General features: G+C 52.5%; 1 protein-coding gene across 6 annotated transcripts in view; it reads right to left on the reverse strand.

Annotated features, from left to right (window-relative positions):
* The window catches only part of CCDC88C (coiled-coil domain containing 88C), a 132,526-nt gene continuing 111,753 nt past the window's right edge, over positions 1-20,773 (reverse strand). For all 6 annotated transcript variants that reach the window (XM_023628281.2, XM_023628280.2, XM_070249393.1 and 3 more), the window contains 7 exons: positions 18,687-18,776; positions 17,062-17,300; positions 11,978-12,166; positions 9,565-9,633; positions 7,045-7,113; positions 5,943-6,232; positions 1-2,319 (listed from right to left, as the gene is read on the reverse strand). In XM_023628281.2, coding sequence (XP_023484049.2) covers positions 1,303-2,319; positions 5,943-6,232; positions 7,045-7,113; positions 9,565-9,633; positions 11,978-12,166; positions 17,062-17,300; positions 18,687-18,776 — 1,963 coding nt within the window. In that variant the 3' untranslated portion in view covers positions 1-1,302. The remainder of the gene's footprint in view (positions 2,320-5,942; positions 6,233-7,044; positions 7,114-9,564; positions 9,634-11,977; positions 12,167-17,061; positions 17,301-18,686; positions 18,777-20,773) is intronic.

Raw genomic sequence — 20,773 nt, forward strand, 5'->3', positions numbered from 1 at the left:
TTCGACTCCACTTCACTTTATTACAATCCCGTCCTTGTGTTCCAGAATGAATGGCTATTTAATACACAGCTCACAGCACGGCTAAAATTGATCTTGTTAACATTCCCATTTCTTTCTCGGTATATTAAATCAAAAGGAGAAAAAATCTTAAAAAACCAAAATCACCAGGTTTAGTACATCCCAGGAAGAGCACCTTTCCTAGAGAGCAGGAAACCAAGTGTCAGGAACGTGACCAAACACAAAAGCAGCAGGTGCGGTTCCTGACGGCAGAGAACGAGTCCCGGCGGAACATAAATAGATCCCTCTCAAAGGACGCAGACTTCACACGAGTGTGGACATAACATGTGTAATATATTAAAAGAAATTTGGTTTCTACTGCAAGAAGTTATTCAGAAATAATAACATCTCATCGGAGATGGGAGAAGTCGGGGTGCAGCGGCCACATGAGAATCAGGCCCGCACCTCACTCTCGCACACGCCTCCCCTCTGTACACTATGTACACTTGCCGGGAGGGGGCACGGGCTTCTCTCTGCCCCATCCCCCCAGGCCCGGCAGATCCAGTGTTTGCACAGAAGTGAACCAGGGAAGGCAGGTCCCCGTGTGGCCCTGGAGCCCAGTGTGCAGAGCCCAGGAGCCACACACGGGGGAGGAAAAAGCCCGGGGCCACCTGCCACCTGCCTGGAAGGCCACCCTGGCCCTGGGGTGAAGGGAAGTGCTTGGGACCCCAGGAACGGCACAGCAACGCTCCTGGTTTTCTGGTTTTTAACAGCGATCTGACCCTGGGGTCCACCCAAGGCCCCCAAGATCTCTGTAGTTTGGCCAGTCTGGGCTTCTCCCAGGGTCAAATGGCTTTGGGGAGAGGGAGTAGAGTTTCCAGACCCACTAGGGGTCAGCCCTGTGTGTGTGTGCTTGCACACGTGTGCACACACGCAGGCTTTAGTGGAGGTCAACAAGTTGCAACAAGTGTTCTATAGGGGCACGCGCAAATAGTGTCTGCTTTGGGGTACATCAGTTCTGTCACTGCATTCTGACTGTCCCCACGCCAAAGTGGATTTGTTCAAAAGATATCAGTCGCTGGAGGCTACAGATACGGAAGACACGTTCCACACCTGGGCGTGTAATCCTCTTAAGGCTTGGCACAGTGTTCTCATTAACAAAACAAACAGGAGAGGTGCATGGGAACCTCTTTGCTCATCCTAAAACCCTTTCCTGGCACCACAGGCAGACAGGAGAAAAGGCCACCAAAATGAGGAGGCGCGTCAGGAGTTTGAAGATTCAGGAGGGGCTGGCCCAGGAGACAGTCACACGCAGCCGTACTCGTACCACACCGTCTGCTGGTCCCCACCTGGCTCTGGGGACGCCGGTGTGCTCTTTGAGCCGCTCCCACGACCGAAGTCCTCAGGGCCCCGGCTGGCGTGGGGGGCCACATCGGGAGACCTGCCCGGGCTCTTGGCAGGGAGCCCCTCACCGTGACCCTGCCCTGGGACCCTGTCACCCTCTGAGAGGCTGAGCCCCACCCGGACAGGGGCCACGGCGGCCACCTCTCCCGAGTATGGGGGAGTCTGGGTCTTAGTCCTGGCGGCCGGGGCCGCAGCGGATGAGAAGTGCTGCAGCTGGGAATTGCTTCCGCAGCCACCGCCACCTCCAGCGGCAAGGGCAGGGACCGTGGCTGACTGCTGTAGGGGGGCCAGCCTCTCCTCCTTTGGGGGAGCCAGTGAGAAGCGTCTCATGTCCAGTGGCCGGCTCCGGGGACCTGGGCCATGACAGGAGCCACTAGCCTTTCCCACAAGTGGGGTCCGCTCCCGGGCCAGGCTGTGGCAGCTGGGGAGTGTGGGGCTTTGCAGGGTGTGGCTGCCTGTTTCTCTGCCCCCCGAAGCCTCAGGACCCCCAGGCTTCTGAGGGGACTCCTGTTTGCAGGCCTCTGGCCCACTGGCCCGGAGAAGGTCAGCTGAGGCCAGGCTGAAGGCCCGGCTCAGGGACGCGCTCCGGCTGGCAGGCGTGTGGGAAGTCGAGGGCATTGTGGCCTGCCGGGGTCTGCCCAGAGACAGGCTCTGAGGAGGCTGGGCCTGCCTCGGGGGGGCACTGGGTGGGGCCTCGGCCTCAGCAGCTCTGAAGTTTGGCTTCACACACTGCCCAGGCTTCAGCACCTTCCCCTCGGAGGTGTTGATGGCCATCTTGATGGTGGGGGCCACAAAGCTGGTGGGCATCTTGGCTCCTTCTTTCCTGGTAGGTGGTCCTGACTGGCCTCCGATGGCCGGGAGCTCAGTGGCCTTTCTGAAGTAGTCACTTAGCAGCTCATCCCGGCAACCAGGAGTGTCCTACAGAGAAGAGAGGAGGGACTGAGAGCCAGGTGGGTCCGGGGAGTCCCCCTCCCACCCAGGATGTCTGTCCCCTGTGCAGCCCCTATGGCCAGCACCGGTTTCCCACTCCTGCTCGGCCTCTGCAAGGCATAATGTTGCCCCACGACACACACCACCCCTGGGTCAGGACAGTGGGGGGCAACATGCGGGTCATCAGGGAGAGAACCCCAGACGCCACACAGGCAGCCCCCTAACTTTGCAAGAAAACAGATCCAGAGGAGACAATGACTTCCCACAAAGCTCCTCCACTTTACGGAAGCTTTCAGCCCTGACCACAGCCAACTGTTTCTGTGTCGCACTTTCCCACCAAGCAGAACAAGAGGCAGAATGCTGACTAGTCAGACCGAACCTCCTTTCCCTTGTCCGTCCACCATACTCAGCCATATCACAAGCAAGGGCTTTATCGGGGCCACGGAGAGGAAGAGAAATGAGACCAGCTTCTGAAAAGCCAGAACCAAGCGCACTCAGGACCCTCCGTGCCACTCAGATCTTTCTCCTGATGGAGAAAGGGAAGAAGCAAACACAACGGGGGCGGGGACCAGAAAGGTGGACGCCCAGGAGAACAGCGAGGCTGCACGGGGACTGGAATACACCTGGTGGCCCAGCCCACCAGACTGTCCCCTCAAGCAGCTGCCCTAGCCAGGCTGAGCTTTCCCTGGCCAGGGCACCTGTGTCCTTTGCCACCACCCTGGGGGCAGGCAGAGCCACCAGAAGCCGAGGTCTATGGCCTGCTTGGATAACTTCTGCCTTCTGCCAGCACCTCACAGCCCGGGAAGCCAGGCAGAGGTTTCTCTGGAGGCTGCCGGACACTGCAAAAAGGAAAGGAAGTGGGTTCACGCGGGAGATGAGAGTCAGGGCCTGAGAGTTGATGCACTTGGACCCCCACCCGCTGTGACCTGTCGGGGGTCAGTCTGCAGGACGGGTCAGCAGCTCAGGAGCCGTCTGCACCTGCCATCAACTCCTGGCCCGTGAAAAGAGCTGGATGCTCTCCTTGACAGAGATGTGACCTGCTGTTTCATGCTAGTTTGAAGCCACAGGTCTTGGGTGGGTGTGACGTAAGACCTTCGGTCATTAATATCCACAGGAACCCTTACTGAGGGCTTCCCATGTGCCAGGCACTGTGGCAGCAACCACAGATGTAATCACACACACACACAAACACCCCACCTAAACCTCATTTGATTGTTAAGCAATCTTGCAAGGTTGTGTGAGGTTGTATTAAAACTACCTCTACAGGGCTGGCCCTGGGGTATAGTGGTTAAGTTCGGTGTGCTCTGCTTTGGCAGCCCGGGTTTGTGGGTTCAGATCCCGGGTGTGGACCTGTACCACTTGTCAGCCATGCTGTGGCAGTGACCCACATATAAAATAGAGGAAGACTGGTACCGATGTTAACTTGGGGTGAATCTTCCTCGGCAAAAAACAAAAACACCCCAGCTTTCCTAGGTAAGGAAATTGAGGTCATAGAGGTTGAACAGGTCCTATTTCTAGAGAGTGGTAGATTGAGGATTAAAACCCACAGCTGTCTGACCCTGGAGCCGTTTTCCACACCACCTGGCTCCTTTCTGCACACTTCTGAGTCTCTGACACACACCTTCAGGAGCCACCCTCCCTGCCACCCAGGGAACCCATCCTGTGACCCCCTCCCAGCATTGTCAACACTCAGGGAGTGGACACATGGCGGCGGTGGGGGGCCATGTGACTTCTCCAGGCCTGCTCGGGGGAGGGTGGGAGATGGCACTGTGTGGGGTTAGCGGGGTGGGCACCCTGGGCTGACGGAGAGGTGCGGTGGCTTTCAGGGGCTGAGCATCAGCTTCCAACAGAAATTGCTGCAGCGAGACAATTTTGGTCTTGTGGAGGCTGAAAAGGGACAGGTAATGATACAGAGCGTGAAGAACGGTGACTACGATGACAGGTTTGAGCTGGGCAGGGAGGGGCACTGCCCCTTGCTCAGGCCTTGTCCCCCAAGATCTGCAAAGGGAAAGGAAGCCCACTGTGACAGGCATAGAACCAGAAAAGGACTGAGAAGGAAAGCCTTCCAATTGCAGGCACCCTGACTTCTGGACCGTTCTCACTTATTCCATCAGATCGTGCCTCTCGGTGTGTGACGCCTGCACATGCTGACAGCAAGGGCATCATCTGGGAACTCAGTAGAGATGAACATTCTCAGGGAGCCCCCCTCAAACCCACTGAGTCAGAAACTCCGGGGTCCGGCCTGTGTCCTGGCAAGCCCGCCAGGTGAGTGAGGCACGCTGGCATCTGAGGACCAGTGCCGCAAACTTCTTGAGGGCAGGGCTTCATCTTTCTCAGCTCGGTTTCTCCAGCTCCCAACACACAGTAAGGTGCTTGGGAGACAAATACAAACGAAGGGAGGGCGGGGACGGTGTTTTTATTTCCTTTCGGTGCCAACTCCAAGACTAGGCACCTAGCAAGGATGTGACACAAACCTGGCGACTCACTGGTTTGCTTTTTCTCAAAAGCAGGCACCATGCCTTCTGCAACACACAGCAGGTGTTAAATTAATACCCACTGAACCAATGTGCTGTATTCTGTGTGTCATGGTGGGCTAGGAATGTGGGTCAGCATTTCCCATACGGCTAGAGAAAGTTCAACTGTGTTTATTTAAGGGGAATGAGACGGAATCAAAGCATTAAAAATCCTTACACAGTCTCAACTGCAAGACGGTGTCCTTGACCTGCTCCAGAACCCAACAGCGGATACGAATGAATTCAGACAGTGCGTAAAAGGCGCACAGGCAGCTTCAGAAAAGCTAAACTGAGACACTGGAAAGGTGACAGAGGAGGGGACCCCAAGACAGGTGACGTTGGGGGGTTAGAGCTCAGAACAAGGTCAGCCGATTAGAGCTGTGGGCCGACTCAGGCTGCTGCACGTTCTTGTGTGGACTGTGGGCTAAGAATAATTCTTACGTTTTTAAACGACCGAAAAACATTTTTTAAAAAGAATAACCTTTTGTGACGTGACAATGGTACGAAATTCGAATGTCAGTGTCCACAGGAAAATTCTATTGGAACAGTCAAGTCTGCTCACTGACAGAGGGTCTGAGTCCACTTTCCCACTAAAACGGCAGAGCTGAGTAGCTGCGACAGCAGTTGCAGTCATGTGGCCCTGAAAGCCTGAAATATTTACTATCTGGTCCTTTCCAGAAAAAATTTGCGACCTCTGCAGATGAAGGCTCAGGGTAAGGGGATATTCCGAGCTCTGCCACGAAACCTAGTGTGAGATCCAAACCCTGCAAGTCGGGTGCTGGCCACACTGTCTGGAGAAACGCCCAGTGTTGCTTCTCCACCACCCCACCCTCCATGTCAGCAACAAATTTCCGCCCACTTGCTTCACAGATGGAGAAAACAGCCTCCGAGGTCTGGGCTGGCCGCCAGCACCTGGTAGTTTGCTGGCTACTGGCTATGCTCCCCCATGCAAGCCAGCTCTGCACCTAGGCCACGCCACGCCCGCCCCCATCCTTTTCTGTGACTTTGCTGCCACGGCCCCTGCCTACAGTCCTGGTGCGGGGGGGAGAGAGAGAGAGAGGGAAGAAGCCCACCACATCTGAGCCCTGGGCCACTCACGGGGGTGGGGGAGCTCCGGTTGCTCTCCTCTAGGAACTCCTCCAGGGTGACCATCTCGCTGCTCGGGGAGGCGGAGCAGGGCCGTGCTCCGGCATGTGGCTGGGCCACGCCCCTCTTCTGGACGCCCTCCTGTGCAAGAGGCCCGTTCCGGGGTGGGGGGTACTCATGGCGGCCGAGGGCAGTGCGTCCCGGGGCGCTGGCATCCCGTGGCTGAGTGGCTGTGTCCCTGCTGGGGATCAGGTCTTCACTGCTGAAGCTCTCGGACCTGCCGTGGAGCTGGTCGGAGGAACCTGGGTGTTGCAGGGCCGACATAGAGGAGCACACATCAGTCCCCCCCCCCACCCCCGCTCACCTGCTCCAGGGCTCTGCACTGCCCTGCACTGACCGCAGAGAGAACCCTGGCTGACAACACAGGGCGTGCTTCTCCCAGGCGGGATTCTGGATATTAACGGCATTTTGGAATACTTCAGAATTGTACTTTGGCATTTAAAAAAAAGAACTAGAGGTAAAAGTGGAAATCTTCTGCTAAACCTAAATTATTAACAGCTGTAAGGCACACACGTCATCCATTCATGTATTCAAGGTCTCTCTAGAACCTGCCACATGCTAGGTGTTCTTCTAGGGGCCGGTGTGTGGACGCTAAGAAGAAAAAATCTTCGGAAGAGTTTACGGTCTTGGGACAGTACGCACATGCTTCTCAAGTGCACAGGAAGCATTCATTAAATAGACAGGCCATATTCTGCCCCGTAAAACAAACTTAGAAACATTCAAAAGAATCAAAGTCATCCACTATGTTCTCTGACCACAACGGAATGGAACTCCTGTTACTGCCCCCATTCCAAAGACGAGGGATCTTGGATTCAGAGGATGGGTGCCTCGCCCAGCGCCCAGAGCTGGTCAGTGTGGGTGAAGGGGGGCGAACACAAATCCCTCCAAACTCGCAAGCCTGCGCCTGAAACCGCATGCTGCGGGCTCGGAACGCAAACGGACAACACGCTGGGGGCTCTTGTGAACTGTATTTTTTAAATTATAAAAGTAATATGAGCCCAGAGCCAAAGATCTAACTACACTGAAAAGTGCCCAGAAGGAAAGGCCCACTTACCTTTGAGGTTAAGAGGGGAGCTGTCACTGGACGCATTTCTGCTGCTCTCCAAGCTCCCCGGCCGGGACGCTGAAAGAACACGACCACATTTAACCTGAAGGGCCGAGGACCTGGGACACCCCGGACGAGCGCATCTAATCTGAGACAAATCATGTAACCGGGTAACCCTGTGCCCAAGGCAAGGCGAAGGCCCTGAGGAAGGGCGGACTTGCGATTCTCTACACGCTCCCACGAGGACGCCAGGCTCCACCAGCTCAGTGCAGGCGTAGCACACAGCAGGCTGCCCCGAGATCACCATCTGTGTTAGCTATTTCTATCAGGTCTAGGGCCGGGGCTTAAAACAATTTTGTTAATGAAAGAAATGTCATGCAGAACTCCAGTAGAGAAAGCAGACAAGAAAAGGGTGGCTCTTGGTCAGCCAGTGGTTGGGGCGGGGCTGCCCACACCTATTACTACATAGAACTTTCTGGAACATGCAAAAACCCCCTGCCTAGACCACATCAGTGCAACCTGACGAGGGTGGGAGGGACGAAACAGCAGTGTGTGCCACATGTGTACGAGGGAGCACGTGCAGCTTCACTCTGGTGAGCTGTGGGAGGGCATGTGGGGACCCTCAGGAGGAAAGGGAACACTCGCTCTTCCTGGTTGTTTGCTGTCCTGCAGCTTCTGTGCTTGCTCATCTCGAATTTACATCCGCCCCAAAGGGAAACATCGACCTTCACGGTGACAAGCGCTGGAGGAAACGAGTCCTCCCAGCCTCGGTGTGTGTGGCCTGAGGGTGTCTGCGGCCACTCTCGGATGAGACGGTGAGCACTGGCTGCAGGACCGGGGGCCCCACCCCTGCAAAAGGCAGGCCATCCCTGCAAGGCCTGCAGACCCACCTCTGCTGGTCCACGCTTCCAGCAGCGCTCAGCATCACGGCCCTCGCCAGCCTCCCCGTCTCAGTGTTTGTCCTGCTGCACCATGAACCCCCGAGGGACAGGGACTGTGTCATCTCTGCATCCCCCCAGCACACAGCTGGTGTGGAGCTGAACGGCACTGAGGACTGGAGACACACTGGGAGACGCTCTGCTCCTCCCCCCTCCCCCCGCCCCCCAGGAAAGTCTGTCTTGATTTACTGGGTCTATAGGGCAGCCGGTTCCCAAGAGCTGGTATGCTGCAAATAGCAGGCATCTGGAAAAGACCTGTTAGCAAACGGGGGCTGGAGACGGGACAACAAACACTTGGTTTTCGTAAACAGTGTAAAAGCAGAATGAATCCCCTCTTTGAGATGGGAAAATTTGAAATAAAAAACACATCTCTCTCTCTCTAAAAAAAAATAAGGGGCCAGCCTAGGGTCATGGTGGTTAAGTTCACGTGCTCTGCTCTGGTGGCCGGGGGTTCACAGGTTTGGATTCTGGGTGTGGAGCTAGCACTGCTCATCAAGCCACACTGTAGCGACATCCCACATAAAGTAGAGGAAGATTGGCACAGATGCTAGCTCAGGGCCAATCTTCTTCACCAAAAAAAACTTCCACTAAAAGAAAATTGTGATACAAATCAATGGGATCCCAAAGCAGGTTTATTCAAGTCCTGCATTGAAAACCCCTTTGTCTTCTTTTTTCTGATAAGAGAAGCTCGAGGAATCAGGATACTTAGGAAGAAAATCTCTTTGGTCAGCTGACTTAAGCATAAATCTGGCCGCTCAGTGACTTACCAATGCGCAGCAGACGCCTCCTGCTGCGTTATCCTTCACTCCCTCGTGCCAAACTGTTTCACCACAGAGCCTGTCTTTACTCATGGAAATTGTAAATGTCTGCATTTGTGTGAATGGACGTAGCATCATGAGACTTTTTAAGACACTGGACAGGGCAGGAGACAATGCTGGCTCCTACACTGACTGCTGATGCTTCAGAAGTAAACTGAATTTGATGGAAACTTTCTGAGTTTGTTTTTTTTTTTTAAAAGAATTATCTTCCCATCCTTCTAGCATTTTTGTTTCTGAAAAACTACAAAAACCCAAAGCAGCTTTTAGTTTTTGAGAAGCCTGGTACAATTCACTGTTTCCCTTCTACAGAAATTGACACCATGCCTAACTCAAATGGCAAGTGTTTTTAACAATTGCCAGGACTAAATACAGTTTGGCGCTACTCTGGGCAACTAAAATCCAAGTGAGGACAGTGAGAGACCTTCCCGCAATCCATGCTCCCTGTGTGGGTCACCAAAACATCCAGGCAAACCTGTGGGGTGCTTTAAAGCAAGGGGAATCAGAGCCTGTAGAAGTAGGATGCTTGATAGGTAGTGACTTCCCCATCACTGGAGGTATGTAAGCAGAAGCTACATGCTGAGACACCTGGGGAGGGCAAGGAAGGTGGCTGGAGGAGCTGTGGGGGCCCCCATGTTCACTTCAACATAACCACTCCACTTTCACCTGTTCTGTGTGTTGGATTTCCACACAGGACTCAGACTGAAGGAAAGGTACCGTGCACAAAAACAAGTCTGAGACCCCACACCCAAGGGCACAATGCACTGACCACTCACCGTACTGCCTGTGGTTGGTGAACTCGAGCTCCAGGGACGGCTCGCAGAGGCTGTCATCCGAGTTGTAGCCTACCAAGAAAACAAGGCTGGTGAGTTAGGGGTTCCAGACACCCATAGGGAAACCTGGGCCCTCTGCCAGACGGCTACTTCTGACCCTTGCCAGGCACCTGCGTCATGGCAGTGTCCAGCTTCGGGGGTGAGGGAGGGGCATGGGGACAGTGCCCTGAGGGTCTGCCTCTACCATCCCTCCCTGTTTCTCCTGCTGGAACAGTGCTCACATTCCCGACTCCTATCGATTCAACTTTGAATCCCACTTCTGCCTGTGCAGTCAGTGAGACTCAAGACTACAGCTGTGTTCTGGCCTAAGGATAATGCAGCAAACAGAGCTGAATATTTAGTACCCCGGGGAGCCCCTTCCAAGCTCAAGGGCCGGCCACACTAAAAGCAAAGGGCCGTGAAGCAATTCTCTCCCAGGGGCCGTGCTGTCTTCAGGAGGCGGGAGGAAGGAAAAGGGGAGAACGCACCAGCTGAGCGGTGATGGTGAGCCCCAGGAGACTACAGTGCACACCAGCAGCTCCTAACCAGGAACGGACCTGGGAATCCACGGGCCACTGGTCAACCGCCCCCTCCCTGAGAAAGAGGGACTGGGAAACGCCCTGTGCCTGAAGCCTGCTGCTTCCCCTCTTACAGCAGGCTCTGCGTCCCCTCCAAAACGACAAGAGGGTTTCCATTCTGAAGACATACATCCACTGGCAATGAATGCCCCGAGCATGAGAACTGGGCTCCTGGGAACTCGCCGTGAACAGTGCTGGGTTTGCAGTGGTGACACACCCTCAGGCAGGCTCTGCAGGAGTACAAGCCGCCAGTGATGTTTCTAGGCTTGGGCTCTGGCTCAGTGACGCAAGCCAGGCTGAAACAACCCATGGGTTAGCCTAGAGGGTCGGGCCTTGAACCACACAGGCTGTTGGAAGTTTGAGAAGAGATGGTGCTCCCAGCTCCTTCCCGAGACCAGGCAGAGCTTCTGCACCCCAAAGCCTGGGAGCCTGGGGGAGACTGCTGACTGCCTACAACGAACACCCTTGCCATGCTGGGCTGAGCATGCCTGTCCCAGCCAGCACATGGCTCAATTCCTGACATCCAACAGTAAGTGACTGCCACTTTCAGTGTCTGGCCAGGAGGGGAGAAGGACCACCTGGCTGCCCTGTGCCCACTCAACTCATCTTTTCCCCAGGGTGTTTCCTGCTTGTAAGTAACTGGGACAAGTCATGAAGCTAACCCAGGCGCACGATGAGGACAGGGACCCTGTCTTTGCTTTGTTTTGTCTGTCAAATCAAGGTTATTTAGGTATGCCCATGGTTTCAAGAGCTGAGTGGGTGGTGTTATGAAAAATAACCCATTCCCATTCTCTCCAATTTCTAACACCCCCAAAGGCGAGTGCTTTCAGCTCTTTCCACTGCTTCTCTGGATCTTTTTGTATCTCTAAATCATAAGCAGAACGTCTTTTTTAGTTTTAAATTCTATCTTTTCTTTTCTGTTTGCGTGTTTTAAATTTCCAAGTGTTCTCCCCCTCACTGCTCCTTTTTACAGCACCCTGTTCTTGTTTCATGGGTACAACAGCTTTTCGCTCATCCTTGACTATATTAACGATGGGCATTTTAAAGCTGTCATCTGTTTAAAGCTTAGCGTCTGTCTGCTCTGTTGCCCCTCCCACTGCTCCTGGTCTCTGTCTGCTGTTGGAGGCTCTCCTCAGGTGTCCGGGGACCCCTGAACTTCCACGGGCTTCCCCTGGCAGGATCTGACTGAGCCGTTCTGCTGGGAATTTCTCAAGCTAATCTTATGGCGTGAATATCTTAATCTTGAGTCTAAAGTGTGAACATGCATGGTTACTGGCATCCTGGGAGACATTCAGTTTGTGGACCCCTCACTGAATCCCCTGTTTTTCAGTTTAGGACACCTGCCCTTCACTCTACCACTGCCCTCTAGGTCAGAGACCCCCTCATGTATCCTCTCTCGAGAATAAACCCCAGACTTCTACAAAGTGGGGTGAGGGAAGGTGCCTACTTTTAGCCCCAACTCTGGTTCTCAGCTGCACCTTCACTTCCCCCTGGAGGTACCTGGTGCCACATTCCTGAACGGTGGTGGCGGCGGCACTGGGTTCTGGGGCTTTCCCATTAGCAGCTTAGGATTGGGCCTCCAGATGGGCAAGCTCCCCGCCCAAAGTCACCCAGCCGGCAGGCAGAGCTGAGGTCTGTACCTGCATCTGCAGGATGCCTAGGGTTGCCCACAGCTTGACCACTCTGCTCATACCTCTCAGCCCAAGAGACCCCTCCTGCCTCTGAGAGCCCAGGGTCTTCAGGAGGACCCTGGGCCCCAGATGCTCATCCCCCTTGGCTCTGGAGGGCCGGTGACTCACCTTTGGTACGGCCTGGGTGCCGGGAGATGGGGGTGGAGCTGGAAGGGGTTGTAGTGATAGCTGAGGTTGAACAGGTCCGGGAGCCCAGCTCCAAGGGCCAGGGCTTCAGGGTCAGGTCAGCGGACGCATCCGTGCGGTCAAGGCTGCCACCGTGCGGGGACCCTCGCTTTGGTTTTGGGTCCCCAGGGCCTGGAGCAGAGAAGGACATTGAGAAATGGGGCTGTGCAATCCTGTGCCAAGGCTGGGCTACCACACTGAGGCCTAGAAGCAGGGGCAGCAAGGCACACGGACCACGGGACAAAAGCTGGGTGGCCGCGCCTCCCGGGCTGTGGTTGAAAGAGGAGGGGCCCTAGTGGCAGGCCGGTGTCGGAGGCCCGGTGAGGCTGGCCCTGGCTCTAACGATGGGTCACACTGTGAGCCCTAAAAGGCTGGGAGAAAATAAAGGGAGAACCCAAGAGGACAAACAAAACGTTGGTCACTGTCCAACATAGTAACTACAGGGCACACTAGCTGTCTGTGCAACACTATCTCTAACTCCAATCCCTGATTTAAAAAGATCCTCACAGATGTCTGCTCAGGATTACCCTGGACCTGCAGCCGAGGCCCTGAAGGTCTGGGATGTGCAGCCTCCAACTGGCTTCACTTATGATTCGAGGAAGAGGGTTAACCAGCGCCCTAACACTAACTTCAGAAGCCTCATCACACGGTGAGGCTGACGGCAAGAATAACTTTTACCTCGTAGCTTGTGTTTTTCCACAATCTCTAAATTTTCTACCAGGAACATATACTTTTGTCAAAATTAAATAAAATCCTACATAAAAACATTAAAAAAAACCAAAACCCTAACTCCAACTACCTAGTAGGAAAAGGGATGGGCTCTCCAAATACAGGATAAACACTAACGCGGCTGGAATTCCTAACAGCATTAGGGCAGTGCTGTTGTGCACAGCGTCCCGCTCCAGGCTCCCCGAGGCTGTGGACGTGGAGACTTCAGCCCTTCTCCACGCTCTCCCACGGACCTGCCCCACCTGCCCCCGCAGCCACTCAAAGTCTGGACTCACTGTGAAGTTCTAGATGCCCAAATCTTACGACTTGAAATCAAGGGAAAATTTGGATTTTGAAAGATAACCTTGATGAGAAGCAAGACTCAAGTCTGGTGGAATGAACTGGGACAGGCATCCAACAGGTGGAGTTAAAATGAGCAGCAGAGGGGAGGCGGAGATGAGCAAACAGTTAGCACGGACGGCAGAGGAACAGCACGATCCCAACAGCATGCTCTGAAGACAGAGGCCCGGAGGCCCAGGGTGCCTGAAGCGCGTGCACGAGATGAGGTCGGCGCCACGTCAGCCGACTTCAACATTGCCGGAGTTCTGGATTAATTTCTACAGTTACCTTGTTTTTATGGTGATACTGGTTTTCCATTTACAGTACTGACAATAATCTTTCCTTTTAAAATAAATTTAAGTGGAAATGGTGAGTCAATTCAAGAGAAAATATGTAAGTAATCATACAGGTGATATAAAGATATGGCAAACATCATGAAGATGGTACACGAATGACTGGAGAGAGAAAATACGGCAGTAGCTAAAGGCCTCTAGCGACCCGCCCTGGGTGTCACCGTGTGCTGACGTTCTCTTTGTCCACTACTGTATTAACGGCAGCATCCGAGAGGTCAGAGACCTACAGCACAGCCACAAAACTTCATTCTGGGCTGAACTCTGGCTCAGCAACATTGATTCATTTATTCAAAATGCTTGAACGGAGCAATAAATCCTTCCAGACACAGAACACATCTAGAAAGGGCCTTATTAGCAAAAGCCAACAATTCAGTGCTCTGACAAAGAAAGAGGAGAAAAGGGCAGCAGTTTTAAATTTAGCTGCTAAAAAATAAGTCTTAAAAAAAACCCAATCTCACTTGAGAGGCCGTATATTGTAGGCAGCGAAGCGACAACGGACCAGTTCGGCTTTACACACGGGCATGACATAAGCCTGCAGGTGCGAGAGGGCGGGCAGCACACGGCCCCTGGACTTACTTAGCACGGACATCCTGGCCCAAGGACCTGTGCATGGATGTCCCGAGGCTCCCCTAATACTGTGCTGCGCTGGAGAAACGGTCCAGAGGGTGTGACAACTCATCTTCTCTTTTGAAATGAGAATCCACGCTGGCTACTTTAAGCTTGGCTTGGAGGTGGGGTCGGGAGAAGGGTCCGCTACAGTGCATCTGGCCTTTAGGTACTGTTTTTGGTTTGTCTGAGTTTCAGAAATGAAGGAGGACACAGGATGAAGACACATGGTAAAAGGAAAGGACTAGAAGTCTCCAATCTCTGAGAAAGGGACAGGCTCGTTAGGAGAGGATGGGATGTCAGAGGAAGACCAGAACCGCAGGCGTTTAGAGAGAGCCGGGTGGGCCGTTGGAGACTTGTCTTTGTCCTTGCTTTTGCTTCTCAAAAAGGGACTCTTTTTGCGCTGAGTTGCTAAATTGTTATCACCCGGATAACCCAAAAGAGGAAGGAAAAAAAAAAACAACAACAAATAAATGAAATGAATAACAACAAATGACTCTAAATCAGCTACACGCACTTAGGGAATCAGAATCCTGTCCAGCCCGGGAAGGATGGAAACAATACCCAGGACAAGGCCGGAATCAAGACTCGGTGAATCATTTATGCTCAGACTCAATTTAATTAATTTAGCGGCATCTTAGTGTCAGTGCTTTACTTACTCAGCTTGTGAGGAGAATTATCTATGGCTCAAGGAGCCAACGGCTTGGACTGTTTTTCAATTTAAATGTGTTGAATTATTAAGTGAAAATGTTTATTAATTTAGGACCCGGCTTTTCTTACTCATCCATTTTAATGACAGGCTCCCTGACAATTCGGCTCCCACACTCCTCCTCCTCCTGGTTCTAGGACCTTGGAAATACTTAATGACGTGTTTCTGGCCGGCTGTAATGAAATGGTCTCCCTGAAGTATTTGCCAATAATATTTGTACATCTAAAATAACCTCTTTTGGCAGGATGAGTTTAAAAATAATGAAAATGCCTCTTTTTCATACCAAAAACCCCTCAACACCAAGAATTACATCCTTTAGACTTCCTACGCATCCTCTACTACAATCCTACACTTCACGGCCTTCAAATTAGAAAGCCTTATCAGAGCAGATAATTGGTCTAACTTGCTGAATGTGTCAAACATTAAGCTAGACGATTTATCCAATTTCGGATTGAGGATTAAAGCTGAGATCAGAACCTCGGTTATTCCTTCCTCCACAGCGCCACCTGGTGGCCGTCACTCACACCACAGAATAAGGGACGGACTTAAATTCAACGCAGACCTGTGTTCGGATCTCAGCTGTACTACTTAACGTATCAGCAAGCGCTGAATCTTGTTGAACCTCACTTTCTCAGCTCTAAAGAGGATAATTATCACTTCACAGGATAGTTAGGACTAAATGAGACAGATAAACCATGTAAATTAGTTAAAAGGGTGCCGAGCCCAGAGAGCCCATCCAACACATGGCTGCTGTTATTAATAATTATCACTGATGTGCTCATTCACGGGTTGGTGCGACAGTCTGGACCAGTAAATCATTTTTTTCCTCTGAAAAGTCTTCCCAACTCAATTAGGCTGCTTATAGTTAATTAAAAAAAGTGAACGTAAAGAATAATTCAAGTTGAGGTGATAAATGTTAAAAAATTTAAATAGCTGATACGAAAACCCGAGGCAAGAGAAGCCCTCCAGGGAAACGCAAATGCTAAACTTCATCATCGTTTACCTGCACGAGGCTTTTCCCTAACTTCATTCCCCATAAAGAATAGGAATGCAACCATGCCTCCCCGAAAATGTGTGCTCGTGACCATATTTCTTTTATGCATTTGAAATGACAGGACAGGATTTGAAGTGGTGAATGTCACCCCTGAAAGGCTTGTCACAAGTCACACTCAGAGGGTGGCTCTGTCACTGGCTCTTAGTGCTGTAACGTCAGCCCCCAAGAAGACACGCGTCTCAGGTATAAGTGATCTTCAGAAAGTCCTGGCGTCCTTCATAAAAATTTAAATTACTCAGGGTGCAGGTTTGGCATAAGTAATCCATAAGCAGCATTTAAAAAGTAAATTTGAAAATTTAACGACATTTAAGGCATCTGCTGTGTTTAATCGATTCTAAGATGCACATTCCCCCCATACCTTAACATCTCTGAAATCAGGACGCAGCTTTCACGATGTCTTACAGTGACCGTTGGCTGGGTGGCAACTGTGACAAAATTGTCCCTGTCACACCAATTTATTCTGCTCATATTTTCCTTTTGTGTGTGTGCACAAAAACCTAATTTGGTCTTTTAGAAGAGCTCTTCAACAAGAGGCCAATAACAGTTCCACGGGGTGCACACTGCATCATTTGCCTGCCAGTGTTTTCTCCCTAGTGAAACGTGAAGCAATTGTGCATCTTATATTGACAGCCTCTTAGATTCCATGAAATACACCACATACAACTAGAAATCCATTTCAGAACCTCGGGCAAACCCCAAATGACAGCCCTAAGTGAAAAGGTAAACTGCGCCCTGTGGTGGGAGGACCTAAGCCCAGATCAGGTGGGAGAAGAAAACCTGACCTGCCTTTCAAAGTGATCAAAAGACGAGAGCCACAAAAGACCTGCTGAGGATCCTGCGTACGTACAGGATGTATAAAACCACCAGGATCTCCCTACAGAAAGAGCTTACCCTACATCTTTGACACACACAAGGAGACCCCAAAACATACGCTACTGAGCTTGTCTCTATGGTGCCTACGTGGCTATCAGCTTTGGATATTTGAGTCCCAACCACATCCACGTGAGGAGTGATGATTGTCGTTGTAAAATAACAAAATGGTTATGGCATGAAGCTGCCACAACACTGACTTGGATGTATATTTTCTACTTGGTTATTAACACACCTAAGGAGACAGATGTGCATGTATGCAGTACACCCTCACGCCCTACACACACATGTGCACATCCACACCCCGTCGCATCCTACCCAGTCCAACGGGGGAGTCCTTGAGATCGTCCCCTCCACACCCTGACTGCGGCCAGGCCGGCCCCCCTACCTTTCCCCACGGGCCCGTTGTGGGGGTCACGCTCTTCTGCACCATTTGAGCCTGATGGGCCGGTCTCGGGGTTCTCTGACTGCGATCTGAGAGGCTGAGAAGCAGACGGTGAGGCCGGGTCTGGGGACTCCGACGGCCAGGGAGGGCCATCTGTGGTTGACCTCAGTCGTTCTCTGGAACCCTCTTTCTTTGGTTTGATAAGCTTGACTAAGGCTTTGGCTCCAATCCAGTGGTTTTTCCTAGTGAGACGTAGATTTTTAGGACACAACCAACCCTCACTGCCCCCTCCAGCAGGTCACTGGGTGCCCTAACGTGGCCTGAGGTTGCCATCACCAGCCTGGGAAGCTGGCCATTAACTTGGGGTTCAGAATGATGGTACTCTCCACAACCCCCATGATCACTGCAATGGGGGCTCAGGAGGTGGAAGGTAATTCTCAGTTACACACAGGCCGAGGGATGGCAGAAGGGTGCATCGTGGCAGAAACGCACACTAGTCTCTCAGGAAAACAGCTTCCAATAGGCCCGTTAACTCTTGATTATCTTTGCGAAATAAAGGAGGTGGTACAGTGCTAATCGGAGCTGTGTTTGTGGGCAATTTTTCTGTCAAAACGCCACTTTCAGGAACAGTCACTGACCTCCTCCTGTTCTGCTAAAGTGAATAAGTGCGTAAGCTGGCATTCGTTGACTGCAGCCTGGCGCTGAGGAATCGGGCGAGGGGAGGGGAGCAGGGGAGAGTGAGTCATCTGAATTAAAAACGGCGAATTTAGAAGGTAAGTGATGAAGCTGTAGTGAACTGGCAAAGGGAGGCATTCCAACGTAGCGAGGAGACCAGCCCGGGTTCGAACCCTGGCCCTGCCACTGCACAGCACTGCGTTTCCACCCATCCCTCCCTTTCCTCACCCGGCTCAATCTCTCTGTAACAGAAGGCAGAGGCGGAGGTTCTGAGATTCTGTGGTTCTGGGATTTCCACAGAGAGGCCTTGAAGGATTCATGGTGATTTTGACTTTGGGGCTGGGCTAGAACAGGACAACCTGAAGGGCCAGTGCCTGGGCTCAGAGGAAGCCCTGTTGGACAGATGCCGGTTGTCTCTGGGGACAGCCAGCCCACGACCCAGGGCTGCTGCTTTCTGGGGAAGGGAAGGAGTCTGTGAACCCGCCCCAGGGTCCCGTGAATCCAGAGGGATTTGTGTAAGGCCAAAAGGTTCCTGTGTTTGAAGACAGTGGGTCCAGGCGTCCTACCCAAGCTTCCTTCCCAAAACAGGAATGTGGCTTTCTACATCCTGTTAAATCCTGAGACAAAACCTGACAAGGCAACCCTTCCATCCTGCTTTAATGGCTCCAAAACCACGACTCTCTGCCCCTTAAAGGGTTCGCGGCTCAATTAGGCCTTGGTGTCATGGGGTCAGCTGTTACCTGCCCTCCCTCCCAGGAGGGGCTGGAGTATGGAGGGCAGGGCTTAAAGAAATTCTAATCTCTTTTTGCTGTGGGAGATGACCTCCCAGGTAGTGGAGGATACGGGCCCTACAAGCTGGGCACTGCTCTGGAAGGCTACAGATTTCCCTCCATTCCTGAAAAAGGAAGCTTTTCTGTTCTGTGTTTATGTCCCTGAAACTTAAATCAACTCACTTCTTTGGAGCAGGATCGTAGAACTTGTACTGATCCATGATTTTTTCTTCCAGTTTTTCCTTTTGTCTCCGTAAGGCATTTAATTTGTCTCTGTGAACAGAGCGGAAAGAAAAACAATCCAGTTTTAAATAAAACAAGTGAATTGACTCATCAGCCCAGCCTGGGACCCGGCCCAGGGGAGACAGGCATTTTTCTGGGATTCAGACGTCACGTGCTCATGACGAGCATGATCACTGAGTTGGGAATATGTGAATGGAAGCATCCAGCACGGCTCCAGAAAGGTTCAATACCTCGAGGAGACTTACGAAAGATCTAGGATCTTCTGTAAGGGAGCAAAGCCCTGACCACCTGGGAACTCAAGCCGGGAAGCTCCAAGGACTTTCCAGCCAGGTCATTCAGGACACGGGGCACTTGGGGTCAGACACTAGCACTTGGGCTAGCTCCTGGGGTGCTCAATGACAATATCTTTGGTCGGGTGGAGAGGTCTGCTCTCAGGGAGTTGGGTGGGCACCAAGGTTGAAAAAAATCAGTTCAGCAAAGTCAGACCTCTGACCTTGACCCATTCCAAGGTTGAATTTCTGATAACACTTCCACAGGAACAAACTCAAAAGCTTTCAGGGGACAGCCAAGAGATAAGGAGCAAGTGGGCTTGGAAAGACCAGAGGGAGTAGTGGGGACTGTGGCAAGGTCGAATGCATGGTGCCAGTTCCAGCAGATGGCTGCCACATGGGAGGGAATGCAGACCCGGTGGGGGCAGATCTTCCGATTTTTCCAGAGAAGCCAGAAACCTGGGCTACGAAGTGAAATCTCCTGATTTCTAAATGTTGGAAACCACTTCACATTTTCCGTGTATTTCACAAATACACAGAAAGGACCAAACAGAAACCTCTTGAACCTTGGGGCTGCCCAAAGTGCGGCACCTCTGCTGACGGGGAGATTCTGGCCTTCCTGATACGAAGGGTGTGTTTTTATCTCAGGGCATCATGGGGGTGGTGCACATGGTAGACTCTATACAACATGCCGTCAGGGCCACCAGACTCCTGTCCTGCACCCACCTCTTGCCACCTGTGTGGCCTTGACAGCCCAGACTCCTGGATTCCTTGTATGAAAATGACGCCTCTGGACGAGAGGCAATTGTTCAGGCTCCTTCAGGTGTGAAGCTGCTGCAGCTCCACCCAAACCGAGGACTTTCCCAAGAGTTCCCCATGAAGTGAGCGCCTCATAAAAAGCGACAGCTTCACGAAATACTGGGGCCCCACCACCAGCCTTGCTCTGCTCCTGGCTCCCCTGGCTTGACATCTGTGTTGTTACTCTGTGCTCACAGCTGTGCTGCTGGGCCTCACGCTTCGTGGTTGTGTTTGGCCCCACAGATGCACACAAACTCATGGAGTGTAGGCGCCGCACCCCTCCCAGCACCCGGTGCTCCACTCGGAGCAGGCTCCGGGAAGCTTGCCAACTCCCTGGCCTTCTGCAGACACTCTCTAATGCAAAACCATCATCCAATCACTCCCCAACCCCCAGGTGCCAGGCTCCTACTCGTCTAGTTAGCACCTGCTCAACCTCTACTGGCAATTTTTATCAGCTGGATTGCAGAAGGCCAACTTGGAGCAATGGTCATTTCTAGCCCCAAATGACAGCGTGGTTTTCAATGTAAACCATCCTTTGGTGGGTGGAGAGCCAACTCTAGACGAGCAGATGGAGCTGGGAGGAGAACAAAGGAGCACTGTTACATCGGAGAAAGCCAGGACAGTACGCCGGCATCTGCTGTGTCCACGGCCCTCTGCCAGCGGGTCTGCTCTTCCCCAGCCTGGCCAGCCACTCCTGGTCACGTGGAAGGACAGTCCAACCAGCACAGCGCGGAGTGGTGAAAACCACTCTGGATCCACGAGATGCACGTTGGATTACTCAACTTCCAAACCACGAAGTTTCCAGCACCACGGCTCTTCCTCCAGACCTCTATGTCTGGCAGCTTCCTAGGCCTCAAACACTTCCCAATGAACCCAAACTTGTTAGCCGGGCATGGAAGCCTTCCACACTGAGCGCTGGCCTCCTTCTCCGGCCTTCTCTCCTGACGCTCCCTGCACCCT

The sequence above is a fragment of the Equus caballus genome, chromosome 24 (assembly GCF_041296265.1).
Source record: "Equus caballus isolate H_3958 breed thoroughbred chromosome 24, TB-T2T, whole genome shotgun sequence".
NCBI classification, from domain to species: Eukaryota; Metazoa; Chordata; class Mammalia; order Perissodactyla; family Equidae; genus Equus; species Equus caballus.